This window comes from Ceratotherium simum, chromosome 28 (assembly GCF_057802395.1).
Source record: "Ceratotherium simum simum isolate JZ-2026a chromosome 28, ASM5780239v1, whole genome shotgun sequence".
Taxonomy (NCBI): Eukaryota; Metazoa; Chordata; class Mammalia; order Perissodactyla; family Rhinocerotidae; genus Ceratotherium; species Ceratotherium simum.
Window position 1 is genome coordinate 27,738,009 of NC_141927.1, and position 22,887 is coordinate 27,760,895.

At 39.2% G+C, this 22,887-nt stretch overlaps 1 protein-coding gene and 1 non-coding gene across 3 annotated transcripts; one reads left to right on the forward strand and one right to left on the reverse strand.

The window, feature by feature from the left end:
* The first annotated feature begins 175 nt into the window (after positions 1-175).
* Positions 176-21,579, forward strand: DCTN6 (dynactin subunit 6). Of its 2 annotated transcripts, XM_087418476.1 has the most exons (8): positions 176-260; positions 2,645-2,709; positions 13,037-13,142; positions 14,537-14,625; positions 16,339-16,386; positions 17,860-18,002; positions 19,930-20,035; positions 21,388-21,579. In XM_087418476.1, exons 1-7 carry the CDS (start codon positions 238-240, stop codon positions 20,026-20,028), a joined length of 573 nt encoding a protein of 190 aa, XP_087274602.1. In that variant the 5' UTR covers positions 176-237; the 3' UTR covers positions 20,029-20,035; positions 21,388-21,579. The 2 variants fall into 2 exon arrangements, with proteins under 2 accessions (XP_087274602.1, XP_004428874.2); XM_004428817.3 differs by lacking the exon at positions 21,388-21,579 and having other exon boundaries at positions 19,930-20,392.
* LOC147913343 (U6 spliceosomal RNA) lies at positions 15,470-15,576 on the reverse strand. The gene has a single exon (XR_015548891.1). It is a non-coding gene; the product is annotated as a U6 spliceosomal RNA (small nuclear RNA).
* Positions 21,580-22,887: the final 1,308 nt, after the last annotated feature.

Consider the following 22,887-nt stretch of genomic DNA (forward strand, 5'->3'; position numbering starts at 1 on the left):
TTCGATCCCTGTGCCGCGCTATCAGCCGGCGGCCACCCACCGCCGCCTTGCACAATCCTGCCCACCCGGGCAGAGGAGCCACCGCGAGCCCGCGCCGGCCCCGCCCTCCGGCCCCGCCCCCGCGGGCAGGCCCCGCCTCCTCCCAATCCGGCCAGGCTCTCCAATCGCTTGTAGAGATCATCGCTTTACCCAGGCGGTTGTGTCGATCTCGGCTCCAATTGCAGACGGAGCCAAACCATGGCGGAGAAGACTCAAAAGAGGTGCGTCTGCTGTTTGAGAAAACCCTATTCTCCACTCTCCGCTGGGGTGGAGCCTGTTCCTGGTCGCCAGTGGTGGGGACTTAGATGGTATCTTATCCCGGGCGCTCGGCCTAGATGGTTCCTAAGGCCCAGACCTGGCGTCCGCTGAGGGAGGAGGCGATGGAGTGGGGTTAGGAAGGCCTGGGAAGGGTTGCGGAATCGGTGCCTGGATGGCTTTTGTTCTTCGTCCCAACGTCACCTCGCCAGCCCTCCTCCCCAAGGCGCCTGCGCGGAAGGGGTCTCCGGGCGGAGCTCCGAGGAGAGAATGGCCTCGCCCCCTTCTCGGTACCCAGAGGGTCCCCCGCATCCTTCCATTCTGCTGCGCTTGCTTCCACCGACGGCTGGGAGCTGCATTCTCTGCCCTGTGCGCCGGGACCCCCACGTTAGTGCTGGCCACACCCCAGTCCCTTCCTGCCTGTCATGGGCGCTGTGTGTTTGTATAAACTGATGCACCGTCGCTTGTCAAAAACGGGGCCGCGCCGGGACTAGAACTGTTGGAGCCGTTCTGCCCGGCTTGGACAGGCTCCTTTGCAAACGTGTGAGAACAGGGACTCTGGCTTCTCCAGCAGTCTCATTGCTAGGCACTGTTGGCGGAGAGGAAGGGCTTGGATGAGAAAAAAGCTAGTTACACTGTTTCCAGAAGCAGCGGTGTTGAGCACCCTCTGCTGACTCTTTTTGAAAAAACCGACAATCATTGTTTCTGGTGCCATAAATTAAAGTTTAGGCTTTTCTTCATTTAGGCAGGTAACTGCGATCTTTTTTCATAAGCTAAAGAGGAATAGATCTCCTATGAATATTATGTACAGTATATAGTAGTGTACAGTGGAGATGAAGGTATTGTTGACTTGTTATTTTAATAGTTAGCTCTTTGGCTTAGCTTTCTCCTCCCGGCTGCCTGCTCCCCCTCCGCCCCAGCACTCCGAGGTGCAGTGGAGTCCACACGGAGATGTTTGGACCACATTTTAGTTGGTCTAGTGGTGAATTTAATTATTTCCTGCTTCACGGAGAAGTATGCTGATTGTGACACGGACTGCGTGGGGCCTCTCCCTTAGGCGTAAAACTGAAGACAGGGGCGCTTGTGAATCGCTCCTATCCTCACTTGTCCTTGACAAATTAAATGTTAGATAATACTCTTTTCATTAAGAAAATCATAGAGGGAGGCTGAGGGAATGGAAAATTGGAGTGGGAAATAGGGTCTAAAACAAAAGGCATTTTATAAAGCCTAATTTATTTGACTAGGGCTTAATAAAATTGCATATTTTAACACCGTGATAATACCATTACTACTACGAAAAATTTTTTACTTAATGAGAACAAGTTATCTAGTGATTATCAACTTAATGGGGAAGTCATTTGGTGCAGTTGTTCACGTCAGCTCATGGCTAAGGCAGCATTTAGCTAGATTCAGCTATGTCAAAAGATCACAGCAGAATATCAAAAAGCATCAATAATTTGGAAATTATTGATTTTGAACAATTTGCACTACAATTTATATCACTTGATAAGCAGTTTTCTATAGAGAGAATAAATAGAAATATTTATGAATTTTAAATTTCTACATTGATTTCTATACTACTATTACCTTGCTGTTTATTTTGAGTATACATTTTTTTTCCTCCTTTTTAGAAAAATAGTGGCATATTATATACGTCCATCTTCTGGCTTTGCTTTTTTGACTTAACGGTATAGCTTGGAGACCATTCCCAAGCTTTTACATAAAGGATTATTCATTCTTTTTTATGACTATATATTAGTCCATAGTGTACCACAGTTTATTAACCAGCCCCCTACTAATGGATATCTAGGTTGTTTTCTATTTGCTATTTAAAAACAATGCTGGTGGGGCGGGCCCAGTGGCACAAGCGGTTAAGTGCGCACTCTCCTCTGCGATGGCCCTGGGGTTCACCAGTTTGGATCCCGGGTGTGCACCGACGCACTGCTTCTCGAGCCATGCTGTGGCGGCGTCCCATATAAAGTAGAGGAAGATGGGCACGGATATTAGCTTAGGGCCAGTCTTGCTCAGAAAAAAGAGGAGGATTGGCATCAGATGTTAGCTCAGGGCTGATCTTCCTCACCAAAAAAAAAAAAAAAAATGCTGGTGTTAAAAGAATCCAACGCCTCTTTTCTTCTCAAGCATTTTAATAAAGCATCGTATAAGATTTTTGCAGTGGATAGTATGCCACCTGAGAAGTTTATAATATATTAAACCTTGCCCTCTTACAATTTACTTTTCATTTTTCATCAATTTTTTTTAACCTTTTACTCACTGCAGTGGCAGGATAGCTTCTATAGCAATATTTTTAAACCTTACCCATGATGAGTGTTACCTTTTTCTTCCTATACAGTGTGAAGATTGCTCCTGGAGCAGTTGTCTGTGTCGAAAGTGAAATCAGGGGTGATGTAACTATAGGTAAGAACATTGTTTATTAGTGTTGTTTCTCAAGAAGTGATGTGATTTAATTTGTTTCAGTGCTTTACAATTAATTATTATCTTCTATGTTTGTTTCACTGATGTCTTAATGTTATTGACAAAACAATGTATTTCTTCCATAAGTGTTTAATATTTCTAAGAGAATTTAGTATAGTGAAGTCTATTTTTAAACTCCTATCTGATAAACTAATGAGGCAGTATAATGAAGTCATTCATTTATTGCATACCTACTATGTGTCAGGCACTGTGCATAGCACACACCAGTGAACACAGCAGATGAAGGTACTGCCTTTGTGGAGCTTGCATTCTACTGGATAGTTATTAAGAGTATGGACCATGGAGTCTGACAGACCTGGGTTAGCATCCTTGCTTTTTACCTGCTGGGTTACCTTGGACATAATATTTAACCTCACTAACCTCCATTTTCCCCATCTGTATAATTGGGTGTATCAGGATTAGGTTCACTTGCATGTAGGGGTGGCTTAAACATACCACCTTTTTATTTTTATTCTCTTACATAAAAAGTCTAGAGGTAGGCAGTTCAGGGCTGGTCAGTTGAGTGTCCAGGAGCTCCAGCCTTGCAGGCCTGGATGGGATGGTTAGAGCACCAAGAGTGGTCTTGGATAAGAAAGGGGAGGAGTGGAGACAAAAGGGTGCACCTCCCAGTTGAGTAGCTCCCTTTAAATAGTTTTCCTGAAAGTTCCGCACAATCCTTTGTGTGTCTGATGCCTTGGACTTAGTCTCATGGACCCATCTAGCTGCCAGGGAAGGCTAGGAGACGTAGTCTGAACTGGGTGCATTGGTGCCCCCAGTAAGACAGGGTTCTGTGACAAGGAAAAGGGAAGAATGGATATCTGGTGGCAATTAGCAGTTTCTGTCACATGCAAAATGGGAGTGCCTACCTCATAGGTTTTTGAAGGATTAAATAAGAATGTTTGTGAAAGTCATTGCCCAATACCTAAGACGTAATAAGCACTCAATAAATGTTGGCTAATTGCACTGTTAAATCTTATCGGTGTAGTCTTGCTAGCAGTGAGGTCCAACATTTAAATCAAATGAACAGTTTAACATATGGCAACTTGCTTATATGAATATGATTAAGTTCCCCCAAACTCACATTTTAGTCACTCGTTCCTTTACATATGTTTTCCCTGGATATGGTGCCCTTGTGCTTTATTAACATGAGCCCGTCCTTACTAGCAGCTGCATGTTACCAGAGTAGAGCTCTCAGTGAATAAAGTACATTTTCAGAGAGAAAATATGCCTTGTTCCTTTATACTAACAGAATTGCTAATAGAAAAAAAAATTATAAATTTTAGGAAGTCTAAGCCCCCCACCAATTTAGGCATCATGTCTTATAAAACTGATGAAGATTGTGCCAGTATTATGGAACATCATTAGGAATTGGCCAGGTTGGATTTATTTAATTTTTTTAAATTGACTGTTTCAAAGTTTAGAAGGTGACTGTGTTTCTTTTCAGTGGTATGTTAACTCTTCCTTAACTCTTAAACCGCTTGCAAACTTTTTCTGAGGAGAAATTATGACAGCCACATGTTTATCAAAATGCTCTTCTGCATTATTTTTATTCTGGTGTTTTTATGGTTTCATCGTGATTTAAGGAATAACATCTAATATTAGCTCACAAGTTATTCTATAATTAGAAGAAAAGTTAGACTAACATAATGTAGCTAATTATATAAACTTTCCCTTTTCATTTCTACTTTCTCCCCATTTTATTTATTTATTTTTTTAACTTTTTTAAAAAAATTTTTTGTTTATTGCAGTAACATTGGTTTATAACATTGTATAAATTTCAGGTGTACATCATTATACTTCTATTTCTGCATAGATTACATCAGGTTCACCACCCAAATACTAATTACAACCCATCACCACACACATGTGCTGAATTATCCCTTTCACCCTCCTCCCTCCCCACTTCCCCTCTGGTAACCACCAATCCAATCTCTGTCTCTATGTGTTTGTTTATTGTTGTTATTTTCTCCCCATTTTAAACAAAAGTATACAACATCTACTATATAACAGATAAATAGATAGTATAGATATCTCTACAAGCATAGATGTACATACAGGTATACACTGTGTGTGTTCATTTCAGATTTGAAGTAACACCTGTTACTTGCTGAAGCCCTTCCAGAATAGCCGTAAAGGCTTTATCCTGTGAAAAGGAGAGGTCAACCACTGTATTGGATTGGGGCGTGGGGGTGTCTGGAGTCAGCACTCACTGTCCTGTTTCTCCCTCTGTCTTGCATTACTCTGTGCTCCTCCACTTTCTTTACCCTGTTATCCTCCAGCCTTCCCTAAATGTTGACATTATGTAAGGATGTACAGTATTTAAGTCTACTTTCTGTATAGTTTTTGACCACTAGCTGATAGTGCACAGCTCTGATGGTTAAAATATAAAATGACAGTTCAGCACAGATTTTCAATGATGGATTATAGCATAAGAAGTGGTAATAAGCGGCCCGCCACATGGCCTAGTGGTTAAGTTCAGCACGCCCTGCTTCAGCAGCCCAGTTTCGTGGATTCAGATCCCAGGTGCAGACCTACACTAGTCGTCAGCCATGCTGTGGCGGCGACACACATATAAAGTGGAGGAAGACTGGCAACAGATGTCAGCTCAGGGCTAATCTGCCTCAGCAAAAAGAAAAAAGAAGTGGTAATAATTTTTTAAAAATTAGCAGTTTGAGGGGCCAGCCCCGTGGCGCAAGCGGTTAAGTGCGCACGCTCCGCTGCAGCGGCCCCGGGTTTGCCGGTTCATATCCAGGCATGCACCGATGCACCGCTTGGCAAGCTGTGCTGTGGCGGTGTCCCATGTAGAGTGGAGGAAAATGGGCACGGATGTTAGCCCAGGGCCGGTTTTCCTCAGCAAAAAAAGAGGAGGATTGGCAGATGTTAGCTCAGGGCTGATCTCACAAAAAAAAAAAAAAAAAAAAATTAGCAGTTTGAAGTTTATCATAGAATGGATCTAAGTTAATATTTGCTATGTTTATTTTTGACCCAGTTTTTTAAAACAAAATTTGCTCAGATACTTTACAGAAACATCTCAATTTTAAAAATTAAGGAAAAGATTCAGAAGTGATATAGTTACCCAGTGTTTTGTCTTCCACAATTCTTATCTCATTTTCATTATGTGTGTTTCTTATTTCTAATTGTATGTATAAAAATGGAAATTTTCCAGAATTGGTATTTAGATAGTCATTTCTATCATTGTTACATTTCTTATGAAATAGCTCTAATCTTTTGGCTACTATTAATTCATTTTTCTGATATAATACATCAGATTAGAAAGCTGCTGGGAGATATAAAGTTAAGTCAAAGCAGAGTAGAGATAAATTATCATTAAAACTCACTCTCCCCACCATGTTTTAATTTTCAATTTATGGTTTTTATTGTTTTTGGTTTTGCTTAATTTACTGGAATAATTAAAAACTTTTTCTGTTATGCTATGGATATGGAGATTTGAGCACTTAATGAGCTCTGTTTTCTGGGTTAAGTAGCAATAAACTGAAGTGTAGTTTAATTAATAGATTTTTCAGGATGTTATGCATAACTTTCCATCCCCTAATTGGTTATACTCTTACCAGATTATTCCATTCTGAAATATTTTGGGAAGAAAGTAATTTTTCCTTTGCTTTGTTTTAATGAAGTAGAATTTTAAACCTAATCTTCCATTTTCCTAGAAAATTAGATATTTGGTTTATCAAAGAAACTAGTCTGAAGCTTTGAAGTATTGTCCTTACCCAGAAACCCTATGACTTGAGGCTCTGCTGAAGCCTGGCCCCTTTCATTAGAGGCTGCTGGGAAACAGACCTTGGGAAAAATAACAACTCTCTTGTTAATTATAATTTGGGTAAATAAGGTTTCATAGTATCAAGCCTGTTTTTAATTAGGCTGCCTTGATTCTTGGGCCGTGCAGTATTTCCTGTAAATTTTGTTTTGAAAGCTGGAAAACATTTCAGAAAGGTACCTCTAAGCACCGGGGTCCTATTATAGGGTGAAAGGCAGCCTCCTGGTGGTAGGACAGGGCTTGGTTGGGACGTCAAATGTGAAGGCACAATGGAAAAGCTTTATGATGGAAGCACTTTGTCCCCCTTATTCTGTCTTTCTCTCCATTAGAGTTTTTAATATAAATCAAAAGCTTCCCTTTTATTGTGGAAATCTTTTCAATAAGGCAGACTTGAGAAATTAATCAAATATAAAGCAGTTCTTACAGATACTTCAGCTTACGGGTCAAATGAATTGTTTTAATTTTCAAAAGAGAGCTTGTGGCTTTTTGAACTGTTTATTGACAAATGAAAATGTACACAATGATTGCTGTCTGTGGCAAAGATAGACAGGAAAAATGTCCTTTACCTAATGAGGGGAATGGAAATTTGATGCAAGGAATGTCTTTCTGGCTATGTTGTATCAAGGCCAGCCAACCGTTTAGAAAAATTAGTCATCAGCCAGTAAGGCAGCTCCAAATCTAGACACATTTATCCAAACAAGGAGATAAGCCAAACAGAGTTTCAGCACATTTGGTAAGAAAATATACAAACTACCCTGCCAGAAAGAGCTCCAAGAAGTTCACAACAGCCTTTTTAAAAAAACTTTCCATGGTGACAGATTTTTATTTTTAAAGCATTTTAACCCTGAGACCCTAAAACTTGGCTTGAATTCAGACCCATTCTCTGTAAAAGTGCCTCTTGCATGCAGAAAAGCATGGAACACACTGTGCCCACGGTTCAGTGTGCTGTTGCTGCCCGGGTCTTGGCGTAGTGCTCGGTGGCCCGGCTCCCTGTGCTGACCTCCAGCACCAACCGTGCAGACAAAGCCGCGCTGTGCGCTTCCCTCACCTGAGGCAGGACATTCTTTAGGAAGTTCACAAACCAAAGTCTTTTTTTTTTTTTCTCATCATCATTATTTTATTTTATTTTATTTTTTTAATTTTTTGTTTATTGCAGTAACATTGGTTTATAACATTGTAAAAATTTCAGGTGTACATCATTATACTTCTATTTCTGCATAGATTACATCATGTTCACCACCAAAATACTAATTACAACCCATCACCACACACATGTACCGAATTATCCCTTTCACCCTCCCCCCTTCCCCTCTGGTAACCACCAATCCAATCTCTGTCTCTATGTGTTTGTTTATTGTTGTTATTATCTACTACTTAATGAAGGAAATCATATGGTATTTGACCTTCTCCCTCTGACATTTCACTTTGCATTATACCCTCAATGTCCATCCATGTTTTCACAAATGCCTGGATTTCATCGTTTCTTATGGCTGAGTAGTATTCCATTGTGTATATATACCACATCTTCTTTATCCATTTGTCCCTTGATGGGCACTTAGGTTGCTTCCAAGTCTTGGCTATTGTGAATAACGCTGCAATGAACACAGGGGTGCATGTACCTTTACAAATTGGTGTTTTCAAGTTCTTTGGATAAATACCCAGCAGTGGAATAGCTGGATCATATGGTAGTTCTATCCTTGATTTTTTGAGGAATCTGCATACTGTTTTCCATAGTGGCTGCACCAGTTTGCACTCCCACCAGCAGTGTATGAGAGTTCCCTTCTGTCCACATCCTCTCCCACACATGTTGTTTCCTGTCTTGTTAATTATAGCCATTCTGACGGGCGTGAGGTGATATCTCATTGTAGTTTTGATTTGCATTTCCCTGATAGTGATTTTGAACATCTTTTCATGTGTCTGTTGGCCATCTGTATATCTTCTTTGGAGAAATGTCTGTTCAGGTCTTTTGCCCATTTTTTAATTGGGTTGTTAGTTTTTTTGTTGAGATGCATGAGTTCTTTATATATTTTGGAGATTAAGCCCTTATCAGATGTATGATTTGCAAATATCTTCTCCCAATTGTTAGGTTGTCTTTTCGTTTTGTTGATGGTTTCCTTTGCTGTGCAGAAGCTTTTTAGTTTGATGTAGTCCCATTTGTTTATTTTTTCTATTGTTTCTCTTGCCTGGTCAGACATGGTGCTTGAAAAGATGTTGCTAAGACCGATGTTGAAGAGCGTACTGCCTATGTTTTCTTCTAGAAGTTTCATAGTTTCAGGTCTTACATTCAAGTCTTTAATCCATTTGGAGTTAATTTTTGTGTATGGTGTAAGGTAAGGGTCTACTTTCATTTTTTTGCATATGGCTATCCAGTTTTCCCAGCACCATTTGTTGAAGAGACTTTCTTTTCCCCATTGTATGTTCTTGGCTCCTTTGTCAAAGATTAGCTGTCCATAGATGTGTGGGTTTATTTCTGAGCTTTCCTTTCTATTCCATTGATCTGTGTGTCTGTTTTTGTGCCAGTACCATGCTGTTTTGGTTACTATAGCTTTGTAGTATATTTTGAAATCAGGGAGTGTGATACCTCCAGCTTTGTTCTTTTTTTTCAGGATTCCTTTAGCTATTCGGGGTCTTTTGTTGTTCCATATAAATTTTAGAATTCTTTGTTCTATTTCTGTGAAAAATGTTGTTGGAACTTTGATAGGGATTGCATTGAATCTATAGATTGCTTTAGGAAGTATGGACATCTTTATGTTAATTCTTCCAATCCAAGAGCACGGAATATCTTTCCATTTCTTTGTGTCTTCTTCAGTTTCTTTCAGAAATGTTTTATAGTTTTCAGTGTACAGATCTTTCACCTCTTTGGTTAAGTTTATTCCTAGGTATTTTATTCTTTTTGTTGCAATTGTAAATGGGATTGCACTCTTAATTTCTCTTTCTGCTACTTCGTTGTTAGTACAAACCAAAGTCTTAGCAGCCACATATACTGAAGTTCGTGTATACTGACCTCTCTAGTCTCTGCCCGGAAAAGACCTGCAAGAGGTTTAGGGGAACTATTCAGATTATTGTTGCCGGGGACATTTGCTGTCACTCCACACTCAAAGTTGATACTTGCACTTTTTACGTAATTGCAGCCCTGAAATACCAGGACTTGTAGTTTGGCAATGCTGCCACTAGGTGGAGCTGGCGTCTGAAACACAGGTCTCACGGAAGCTGGTGATAATGCTGTATATGCCAGGGCAAGGCCCTCAGATTCCTCGCCAGGAGTTTTCCAGTTATTTACTAACTCATTAATAATGATAAAAATAATAACAATAATAAAACATCTAGTTAAAATAGCCCAGGCATTACTTTGAAATATTGTGTAAAAAGACATGGGACTTGGGGTTAGTTTAATTTTTTTAAATTTCTGTTTATCTGTTTTTTGTATAATTAACATGTATTATATCATTTTTGAAAGGGAAAAATGAAAAGTGAATTCTTTGCAAAGCTACACTTTAGAGCAACTTTTAAAGAAACACAGGTCCCAGTGGGTACCTTTGTGTTATTAGTCTATTCTCAGGTAGCTTCTAGCAAGTCTGCTTGTAGTCAAAAGCTACAGCTTGAGGACCAGCGGAAGGTCTAGTGCCTCTGGGGGCTACGTAGCTAGTAGGGGCAAGGGATCTGCTTTCTACTGCAGCCATGATCTCTTCCTCCTAAGATTTTTAATGCTAGTATGGAAAATATATTTATTAATCTTTTTTACTATCTTACCAGAAGGTGTGGAATTTCCCCCTCAGTTAGAAGGGGATATTACCCTGATACCTGAGCAGAGAAGTAAAGCAGACCCTTTTCTTCTGTTTCTCAGATCGGAAGGAGTTACTTTGCTTACTATGACGAAGTTATTTGTTAGCTCTTAGTGTCAGATACTGGTGAACCTCCCATTTTTAAGAACTATGGGCCAGACCCCCTGATGGCCCTTTCAAACATTATTTCATATAATCCACACTTCAACCCAATGAGGCAGGTTGTTATAGATCTCATCTTTTTATAGATGAGAAAACTGAGGCATTTGAGAGAATAAGCGCATAGCCTTTAACTAATAGAGGCCAGAGTCTAGACTTTCTAGAAAAGGGGTGTGGTGCTAGCTGGGGCTTTAATTACAAAGAACCTAAAGTAGAGAGGTTGTGTCCCTTTATCATAGAATATTTTGAAGCAAAATGTAAATATGGTATTGTGCAAACTACAGATTTAAATTGGTTCACGTAGCTGGAAGACCTGTAAGAAATTTCTCACTTCAAGGGAATCCAGTGTTTGTTTCAGCATTGTTTAGCTGTTTTCTCCCCCAAAAGTGGTAACATCTAAATGCCCATTATTAAGGGATTTGTTAAATAAATTATGGTATATCAATATGAAGTGAAATACTATTCAGCCATTAAAAAGAATAGCTAGCTGGATGTACTTATATGGGAAAATCACCGTGACTTATTAGATGAGAAAAGAAAATTGCAGAATAATAAGTACTATTCCTTGGTTTTAAAAAAAAGTATGTGCTTGTAATCTGTATTTTTTTCTCCTTCATGTTGAATTTATTTTTTAACTTTCTAATGAAATATATTTTATATACAGTGATATTTACAGATCTTAAGTGTACAGTAGTACTTAAGTCTGGAATAATATACTCTAAACTTCTAAGAACAGTTACCACTAGGGAATGAGATTAGCGTGAGGGGAGGATCTTTCACTTTTTGCTTTGTTTGGATTTTTTGTGATGAGCATGTGTTCCTTTTATAAAGGTTTGTGTGTGTATTTTTTTAACAAAGAAAAAAGACCCACGTGTTCACAGTCATGGTCATCTTGAGAAGCCTCGCAGGGATCCGTCTTCTATCCTGAAATCTCCTCTCCTTAATAGGAGAATTTGCCAGGGAAATTTAACTTCAGCAGCTGAGGATTTGGGGAGCCAAAGGTGACAGAAATAACAGCCACTCGCATGTTGTTTCTTAGCAGACTCTGTCCTTTGTCTGTGCATCCTGTCTTGGGCGCCGCCCTCTATCCGTCTCCAGCTCTTCATTGTTAGGAAGAAAATAGGCTGCACTGAGGTTCCTTCCAATTCTCTGGGCACTGGGAACACCTCCTTATTTAATACATTTGTGACTGAGTGGGTTAAGTAGTTCTAGTTCTTAAGATAAACGAGCTCAAAAGGGCAAAAATAGCATGTATTCCTTTTTGTTTCCCTATAACATACAGCACTGCATCTTGCCTGTCACAAGCAGATAATGATTATTGAATAAATTAACAATTTATACAATTGAATACTGAATTTCGTGGACACTGTCATCTCCTGACTCCCTCCCTACCTCTGTCAACACCTCTGCCCACCCTCTCTTACTTTCAGAGTCAGTTACTTTCCTGTCCCCTTGTTTACCAATCAGAATAGCCTCGGTATTGGGGCTGGGTGGGTGGTGTTGGAGGGAGAGGCTAAAATGAGGTTAGTTTTCTCATCAGTGGTTTCATTATCAGCAAAATACTAGGCCCTTGGGTAAATAAAAGCCGGGGGAGGGAGTGTGTTGGCATTCCAGAATCAAGGTCCCAGCTTGGGCAGTGCGGCGCCTCCACCACCCTGACCGTGAAGTGGATGCGAGGAGACCCCTTCCTGCTCCCTGCGATTTGAGACTGGGGTCACTGCCACAGGTCTCCCTGGATCAGAGTCTTAGGACTCCAATAATCACATGGCTCCTTCCACTGCCTCCCTTTACCTTTTTCAACCTTTAACTGGTTAAAATCATATCCTAGACCAGTCAGCAGAAGCTCTGCCTACTCCCAATGGTTAGGCTCATGGTTAGGCTCAGTGACAAAGTAACAAAGCTAAGGTTAGTTTCCATGTTTTCTGACTCCCATCCTGCCCATATTTCCTCTTAATCACTTAATAAAAAGACTGATCCTGTAGTACACTAGCATAAGGAAGTGTTTTGGGTTCACTAGCATTGAAAGCACCAGCGTCGTAAGCAAAGAGAGCCTTACCTTTCTGAGGGAAAGGAAGGGAATTAATTTTTTTTGATTGATGTCTTAATAGTTTATAACATTGTGAAATTATGGTTGTACATTACTGTTTGTCAGTCACCATATACATGTCTAGGAAGGGAATTAATTTTTATTGCCAACTATGTGCCAGAATACTGTGTCTACAAACATTATCTCATTTAATCCTATGACAACCCTGCAAGACTGATATTATCACCACCCCCATTTCACCACTGAGATAACAGAGGCTTCAAAATAGAGAGTGAGCCGGGGCTGTCTGGCTCCAGAGCCTGTGCTGTCTCCACTCACCGTGGCTTGAGAGCTGGCACTAACTGCTGCTGATAACAGCCGAGGAGATAACGTTGGTAAAGTGCCTAGTGTGGTGTCTGGCACGTACTTTAGAAGGTGTTCTTCCCAACAGCCTCAGCCCCTCGGTCACCTCCTACCCTCCTGTTGGAAGCGTCTACCAATAATTTCTTTTCACTATACTTTTAACAGGACCTAGGACAGTGATCCACCCTAAGGCACGAATTATTGCAGAAGCCGGGCCCATAGTGATTGGCGAAGGTAACCTAATAGAAGAACAGGCACTTATCATAAATGCGTGAGTAAGACTCTTATAGATTCTCTGAACTAAGGACCACAGAGTGTTTTTATTAATTTCAGCTATTTATGGGAACCTTTTACAACTGACATCTGGAAAGCCCACTATTTTAGAACTAGAGATCTTTTTCATTAAGTTACATTAAGGATTCAACATTAAGGATCTTTTTCAACACAAGTGATTTGTGAATGAGGAAACCAAAGACCAGATGGGTGAGGAGCCTTGTCCAAGGTGAGCTAGCTCGTTGGTGGCGGACTAGAATCTCTGACGCTCAGTCTGATAATCTTTCCTTCACGGGTCACTACCTCTTCTGTTCCTTAAGCAGACGTTTCCTGAGTACCTCCAACGTTCAAGGGCTGTGCTGACCTCCCTGAAGAGAGTCTCTGGTTGGATTTCTTGGTTCTGGCTGACATGTTATTATTACTCATGCCCAGGCACATGAACTTAACTCTGATATATATTTTCATATGCTTTGTAGGGGTACACCCAGAATTGTATTTGAAAAATTGGGAGTCCTAGTGGCAATTTTTAAACTTTAAAGATTAAAAAAATAATAAAATATTAGAACATGTACATGATCTTAGTGAACTGGACTGTAATACCTATGAAATTTTCATAAGCATTTGTAAAGCTTTCTAGATAAAAATTTGGCAGGAAATTCAAGCTTATACCTAATTTATAGCAACAATGTATGGAATTTGTAAGAAAGACCTTGGGAAAATATTTAACTGTGATAAAGAGATTGATTTGTCTTAATGCTTACTTAGAATCTGGGAGTTTCTTACTATATTAAGCACTTTCTTTTTAAAATATGTTTTGGCACCTTTAGTGTAAGTCAATTAACAATAGCTATATTCTGCAGTAACTCAACTGTCAGAGATAAAATACCATTTTAAAATGGCTTCCTCCTCTTAGACCACAAACATTTTATGTTCCAAATACTTCAACTAACTATGTTACAGCATAAAATAATTATTTTATGTGAATATCTGTTTATGTTTCACAATCTCAAATGATTGATTATTAAGAATGGAAAATTTTCAAGTTGAGCATGATTTTGTTTCTAGTTTAACAAGCTAAAAGTCATAGCCAACATCTTTTTTTACTTTGTCCTGGGAAAGGCCCTCTGGGCTTTGAGTTTAAAAAATAAGCAAAGGAAGGCTGACCTTCTGTACACACCTAGGACTTCTTTACATCTCAGTAGTTCTTTTTCAACTCAGAATCAAGTCTTCTCCAGCATAGAGGATAAATAAGTCACTTGGATTAAGAAATTACTTACATGGTTACATATTTTAAGCTTCATGGAAGTAAAATTGAAAGAGCCCAGATTTTAAAACAGGAGAATTTCTTATTGCATTATTGACTTTTTGACCATCTATCTCTTCCTTTTATAGTCATCCTGATAATATCACCCCTGATGCTGAAGATCCAGAACCCAAACCTATGATCATTGGCACCAATAATGTGTTTGAAGTTGGCTGTTGTATCCTTTACAATAATTTAAGACAAATCATTCCCAGCTCTCTTTTAGTATCCAAATCTCCTCCATGGAAGTTGTCATAGTTTACCTATCAAATATATTACATAAAATACAAATATATAAATAAAATATATAAATTACATTTTTAGAACCAGGCCATCCAGCTCTTTGAAACGACTTATTTTCAGTACCTCAAAAAAATTACCCCCTTTCTTCCATTGGATAACCCAATAGAGTAAAGGAAGCATGCTGTTTTCAGGGGCGTGTGCACGTGCGTGCTCGTGTGTGCACACGCACACACACACATCTTTAGGTGCCGTCTTGCTCCTGTTGCTACAACTTGTTGACAGGTAGCAATGAGTGGCAGTAGACACAGAAACAGAGTAATCCTGGCTTCTATCCTGACTTAAGAACCACAGTTCTATCCATTTGATTTCTGTAGTTTTAGGTTGACAGTATGTTGTCTGATGCAAGGAAATGGTGGATGGGGATGAAAATATTTCATTCTTTGTTTTTCTTCCCCTAGAGTATCACCAGTTCTTTTGCTTGATTTTGTGCTCTAAAAAGATAACAACATCTTTTCATGCTGTCAGCAAAACATTTTATAATAGAAAATACTTGGAGGGAAAAATCTAAATGTTTAATGATAGCAAAATATTTAAATAAACTACAAGCGTAAAATGGACTATTAGGACTATTTTTTTTTTTTTAATTTTTTGTTTATTGCAGTAACATTGGTTTATAACATTGTAAAAATTTCAGGTGTACATCATTGTACTTCTATTTCTGCATGGACTACATCATGTTCACCACCAAAATACTAATTACAACCCATCACCACACACATAAAAATATGGAACGCTTCACGAATTTGCGTGTCATCCTTGCGCAGGGGCCATGCTAATCTTCTCTGTATCGTTCCAATTTTAGTATATGTGCTGCCGAAGCGAGCACGACTATTAGGATTATTAAGCACAGTCATTTAAAATTATATTTTTATGGGGGCCAGCCCGGTGGTGCAAGCGGTTAAGTGTGCACGCTCCGCTGCGGCGGCCTGGGGTTCGCCAGTTCAGATCCTGGGCGTGCACCGACGCACCGCTTGGCAAGCCATGCTATGGCGGCGTCCCATATAAAGTGGAGGAAGTTGGGCATGGATGTTAGCCCAGGGCCAGTCTTCCTCAGCAAAAAAAAAAGAGGAGGATTGGCAGATGCTAGCTCAGGGCCGATCTTACTCAAAAAAAAAAAAAAATTATATTTTTAAAGATTTTAATGGTACAGAATAATGCTTGCAAATTTAAGTGACCCGAATAAAGTGAGATGCAAAAGTTTATGCAGTTTGATTCCCAGTTATATAAAGAGAATTATATATATTTACATGAAGGTATATCAAACCATTAACAGTGTTATCTTTAAGTGATTTAGTGATAGGTAGTTTTAATTTTCATAAAACAATTGTGAAAATATATTACTGTCAACTTGGGATATAAGGTGCTCATTTCTTTGAAAAACATAGAAGTCATTATTTATACTTAGAGATATTTATATTTAAAGATTAAAACTTTACTTTCCAACTGCCCTGTATGGAGTTCTGGCCAGGCTGAGCCTGCGTGGCCTTCCCATGTCTCTGTCCACTGCCCCGGTGCAGGATGAAGGCATAGTAAATTAGTAGAGAAAAAAGATGAACATATTTACTGTTTCCTTACCTCTGGCTTACAGATTCCCAAGCCATGAAAATGGGAGATAATAATGTTATTGAATCAAAAGGTAAGCTGTGTTTGGAATTTTGTTGTGAAGAGTGATTACCTCCTCTCTCTTTGTGGTGTCCTGGAAAACTACCTAAGTACAAATTATGGCAGAGTGATGTGGTTGGAGGGAAGGCGTGGCTGGAAGTGGACTAAAATAGCTGTGAGACTAATTCTTTGCTTTTAAGGAACCTAATTTAGTTATGTGTTTAATACATTAAATTAAAAATTCAGCTGTGTACATTTAAATCAGAATTGAATTAGGGGCCAGCCCAGTGGCATAGTGGTTGAGTGCACACGCTCCGCTGCGGCGGCCCGGGGTTCGGATCTCATGCGCACACTAAGGCACCACTTGTCAACCCATGCTGTGGCGCCGTCCCGTATAAAGTAGAGGAAGATGGGCACGGATGTTAGCCCAGGGCCAATCCTCAGCAAAAAGAGGAGGACTGGCAGATGTTAGCTCAGGGCTGATCTTCCTCACCAAAAAAAAAAAGAATTGAATTAAACCATAAAATTCAGATGAAAGATTTAAAAAATATTTCTACTGAAAACTAGTGTCAGTGATAATTTAGTTGATTAATGTTATTGTAGAGTTAAAGAAAGAAAAATCAGTTTACCCAGCACTTTGCTTTCTTAAATTTCAGGACTACCTTACCCTAGCCAGTCAGAAAGAAATGGAAGCTACTGATCGTAAGTGGGGCTAGGCAGAGGGTCATGGAAAGTCACCACCACTGGGAAGCAGCTCCAAGAGCTTGTCCCACTAAGGTCCGGAAAGAACCTGAACGATGAGACTAATTTAAAATAATGGTTTTTGGCATGAAAGAAAATGCTTCCTTTTCTAAATAATAAAATTAGACTTTTTGTTAATCTACTTAATAGTTTTTGTTTTAATTTGGATTACCAATTATTATTATTATTATCATTGTCATTTCCTGTTTATTATATACTTACTATGTGTCAAACTGTGCTCAGCACTTTACTATCTCATTTGTTCCTTACAGCAAACTGTGAAACAGGATGGTCTCTCCATCTTAGAGATAAACTTTCTCAGAGAATTTACGTGACTTTCCCAAGGTCACACAGCCAGCCAGCAGCAGAGCTCTGTTTTGAATCCATCTAATACTCATCTGGTGCCTGCCTCTATGCTGTACAGTCATACATCACTTAATGACAGGGATACATTCAGAGAAATGCATCTTTAGGCGATTTTGTTGCTGTGTGAGTGGCACAGAGTGTATCTACACAAACCTTGATGGTATAGCCTACTACATACCTAGGCTATATGGTACTAATCTTATGGAACTATCATCCTACATGCGGTCCATCATTGACCGAAATGTCGTTATGTGGACCAAAACAAACTCTAAACTGAAGTATTTTCTTTAATTTTTTTCTTAAGGCCAGTTTGCATGTTTATATTTAAATCATCTCAGAAAAAAAGTGTTCTAATCATTTGATGTCTTAAATTGCAGTTCTTTCTATGTTTTTGCTGCAGCATATGTAGGCAGAAATGTAATATTGACAAGCGGTTGCATCATTGGGGCTTGTTGCAACCTGAATACATTTGAAGTCATCCCTGAGAATACAGTGATCTATGGTGCAGACTGCCTTCGTCGGGTGCAGACTGAGCGACCACAGGTACGTACTTAGAACCTCACTTGAAAAAGAGTTCTTTCTAGGGCTGCTTATTTTCCCAAAATACCACATAATTGTTTTAATGGGGCAGCAAGTTTGCTATTTAAAAAGCAAATGATTAAAGTAAAACATCAGAGACACATTCCTAAAACTAGAATTTATATCAAAAATATGTAGAGGCCGGCCTGATGGCGTAGTGGTTAAGTTGGTGCGCTCTGATTCAGCGGCCCAGGGTTCGCAGGCTCAGATCCCAGGTGCAGACCTACACACCGCTCATCAAGCCATCTTGTGGCAGCGTCCCATATAGAAAATAGAGGGAGATGAGCACAGTTGTTAGCTCAGAGCCAATCTTCCTCACCAAAATAAATAAATAAATAAATAAAAATATATACAAAGATGACAATGACAAATTGATTATGGGAAAAGAAAATCCAGAGATGTTACTCCTGGTGTTATGGGTTTTCACTGAAGATGCATCACCAAACCTTATGAACTATATTGATTCACTCCTAAAATATCAGTCTTCGAGGGTAAGGAATGACCCTACCAAATTTATACTGGACAGCCAACTGGGGTCTGTCTATACTAACAAAGTTGGCTTGAAAATAAACACAGCTATGTGAATATGCAAACATGTTTGGATATTTTCCTGGTTTATGAGAAATTATCCCCTCCTAATAACCAAGAATAATGAAGAGTCGGTATTAGGAGTTTCATTTTGGAGAAGGAGATGAATAAGATAGGGCATTTGGGGCTTCCTTTGGACAGAAGACATTCTGATTGAAGTTTTGAGCCTCATTGCTTGGCATACTAAATGTTTTTCTGAAGTTACCCAGCCTCCTTCCCTTCTCTCCTAAAAGAAAATATTTTTTAAGACATTTATCACTTTGCCTCTGATTCTTAGCCATATTTTGTCAGAAATTAAAACTCCAGTTCTTTCTGGGTTATTCTATTTCTGTAATGTTGGCTTTTGCTATTATTATTATAAGCAAGTATTACTTCTATAGACTAAAAAGGAAATAAGAACAAATCCAGTATTTTTTCACTAACTTTCTGCACAACAACAAAAATGATTGAAGAGAGAGAAATGAAGCTGGAGTGGGGAAAGGGAGGTTAGAATTAAGTGAGCAGGAGTATCTGAAGTTTCATACATAGTAGTATGCAACACCGTTTTCCAAATTTCACTGATGATAAGGATCACATAGAGGTCCTTATTAAAAAAAAGGATTCCTAAGACTTACTGAATCAGAGCGTCTAGGGCAAGAGTCTAAAAATCCATATTTTTTACTACCCTAAGCAAGTTTTGCAATGAGGGAAGTTTGGGCAAAGCTGGTATATGAGAATGAAGATCAGATGCGTATCACAGCTGTGTGCTGTGAGGTCGTGTGGAAAGCAGTGTACTCTGAGTATTTTACTTATGTTGTCTTCTGTAATTGGAACTGTTTAACTTTTTAGAAGCCAGGGTGAAATCTACAAAAGTAAGGTTGAAAACTTGAATCATATATGATTTTATATATAAAATATTTTGGCTTCTTATTACCAAACTTAATATATGTTCATTGTAAATTAAAAAAAAAAAAAAAGGTAAGCTAAAATAAGTTGGTGAAAATCACCTGTAATTCCACAATGTAGTGATAATCATTTCTACCTGGTACTCTTTGCTTTCTGCTGGTCAATTCTTTTTTTTTTTTTAATCTTTTTTATTTGTTTATTTTTCCCCCAAAGCCCCAGTAGATAGTTGTATGTCATAGCTGCACATCCTTCTAGTTGCTGTATGTGGGACACGGCCTCAGCATGGCCGGAGAAGCCGTGTGTCAGTGCGTGCCCAGGATCCGAACCCGGGCTGCCAGTAGCAGAGCGCGTGCACTTAACTGCTAAGCCACGGGGCCAGCCGTCTGCTGGTTAATTCTTAATTATCTTATCTTTGTAGCCCCAGACACTACAGCTGGATTTCCTGATGAAAATCTTGCCAAACTACCACCACCTAAAGAAGACTATGAAAGGAAGCTCAACTCCAGTTAAGAACTAAGAACAATGTATGACGTCAAGATAACATTTGTCTTTGACCACTGTCTTTTGAAGGGGCCACAGTGTTTATGCACTCTTAGCAGTTCACAGAATAATACATGTTGACTTTATTCTGTAAAATTGAATTAGGTAGAGAAGTAATGGATTGTCATTGTAACTATCCTCTATAATTTATATACAGTGTATTATTTTCCTATATTCTTTCTCCTGATAATTTTCAGATTTAGTTTACTTTTCTTTTGTTATTTAAAATGTTGGCTACAAATTTTAGTTATATAGAAGACTACCCATGATAAGAAAGGGCATATTGTTATGTATTTATATTCCAACATATACTAAACTAAATAAAAATGTTGATGACAGTACTTTTAGTGAACATACTTGAATTGGTTTTTCTACTTGCATTAACTTTCCCAAAATAGCTCTTTTAATTTTTATTGTGTACTAGCTATAGTAAAGCTAATGTGTTTATCTTTTTGTGGATTTGTAGCTATTTAAAGTATCAGGTGAAATTTCAGCAGCTACTGAATTAATTTAGACTTCTTTCCAAGAGAAAAATTTTTGTTCTTCTTCCTAACACAAAAGTAACCAGGGAAAGAAGTATTCAGGAGACTACAAAGTCAAAAAGAATGCCGTCTGATGAAAATGACAAATAAATGACCACTGAGTGGTATTCCTGGTTTCTGAGGACAGTGAAACTAAAAGAGATTTTGATATATTTATAAATTTATGAAGTTATTTTGGCATATTACTAATCACTAATTATTAACCTGATATAATTCTGTTTATCTAATTACATAATGGGCAGAATATTGAGGATTTTATTGTAATTCCAAGTTTTGTAAATAATTTAAGTGCATACGTTGAATGGAACATACTTTTCAACTTTTGAATTAAGCAATGTTGATTAATACTAAGACATTAAATACTAAAATATTTTCTCTTGAAATTTAATTGTGGATAGTAAAAACTACTTTTGAGGGGCTGGCCCCGTGGCCTAGTGGTTAAGTTCAGAGCACTCTGCTTTGGTGGCCTGGGATTGGTTCCGGGGTGCAGACCTGCACCACTCATTGGTGGCCATGCTATGGCGGTGACCCACAGACGAAATAAAGGGAGATTGGCACAGATGTTAGCTCAGGGCGAATCTTCCTCAGCAAAAAAAAAAACTACTTTTGAATTTCTGAAACTGACCAAGTACACATCAGCCTTTGTTCCAAATTTGAATGACTTGATTTTGGTAAGAATACTCATGACTCAAGTTAGCAAACTGTTCTATTGCATATAGTGGATTGAAAAAGGAGAACATCACATAAATGCCCTATTTTTGATAACTTCTATTTATTCATTTTTCATTTTCTAGATAAAAGATGAGAAATTACAAAACCGCCTTTGAAATGCTGTGCCAGTTCTAAAATATTATCTCTGGACAAGCTCTGATATGCTAATAAATGTCCTCTGGTCTGAACAGTACAGGTAGTGTGAAGACAACAGTGAGATTCCTCCCAAGGACTTGGTAATAAGACACCCTCAGAGATTAAACTAATTAAATTAACATGTGGTGAGACGAGCCTCAATGTTTCCCAGGTACACTGTGGTTTTTAGTTGATGTTAACTCATTTGAGGAAAGAAAATGTGAACAGAAACCTACCAAGACTTCGGAGAAACAAAATATGACAGTGTGTATACAGTGTTACCACAGAGAGGAGGTACTGAATCCAAGAGATGTGACCGTCAGTGACCCAAAGTGTCCTCTACTTCAGGGAGTATCAGTTTATCAAGACTTGCTGTGGCTTGGGAAGAACATACCTTGAGACATGCCACTTTTGGCTCTAATTGCAAGCTTAACTGAACCACCTTTTGATTGCTAATATGGCCTGCAAGCTATCATTCAGGAAAAGGAGGAACTCTGGATGAGAGCCAGAATTCCATTCCGCACGTAGTACATTTAGAGAAACTTTCTGACTGATACATCCGTCTCATGTGAATTTAGTTTGTATAGTTATTCCCTGAGTCTGTCAATTTAGTCTACAAGTTCTGAATATTCTGATAAAATACAGTTTCTGACCCTTCAGGACAAAGAACCAAAGGCCAAACAGTTTATCGCAAACTTCACTCTTGGCGGCTTCTCCATAGCCAGGCTACCAGCCTTCTCCTAGTAACAGTATTGCTCTCAAATTTCATCACAGATATTCTGGGCAATTATGCTAAATGGTGGGACAAACCCTGCCATGCTTGTGACACAAAAAGTAGCAGCTGGGCAGAGAAAAGGAGGAAACCATTTTATCACAGTATCTTACTGCAATTTGGCCATAGCTCTTAGGTCAAGGTGATGGATTTTCACCAATTGAATAGCATCGGATCTAGAAAGGGTTCTTTGCTCTCTTCTTCACTTCATCCATACACCCACTGCAGTAGTTACCTATGCTGTGTAGGAAATTACCCCCAAAATATAGCAGCTTAAAACAATGCACATTTATTATCTTACATGGTTTCTGCAGGTCCATTCTGGGGATGGCTCAGCTGGGGGCTCTGGCGTAGGGTCCTTGATGAGGTTTCACTCAGGCAGCAGCGAGACCTGCAGTCCTCTGAAGCTGGCGTGGAGCTGGAGGATACGCCTCCAAGATGACGGCCTCGCGGCGCAGTTGGCACGAGGCCTCTGTTCCGCACTGCTCGAGCCTCTCCGCAGGGCTGCTGAGCGTCCTCACGCCATGGCAGTGGGCTTCCTTCAGCTTCCCTCACATCCAAGCAAGGAAAGACCTAGTTTCTAAAGTTGCACACCGTCACTTCCACTTCATTTTATTTGTTGGAATCCAGTCACTAAGTCCGTCGCATACTCGGGGCGGGGACTAGGCTCCACCTT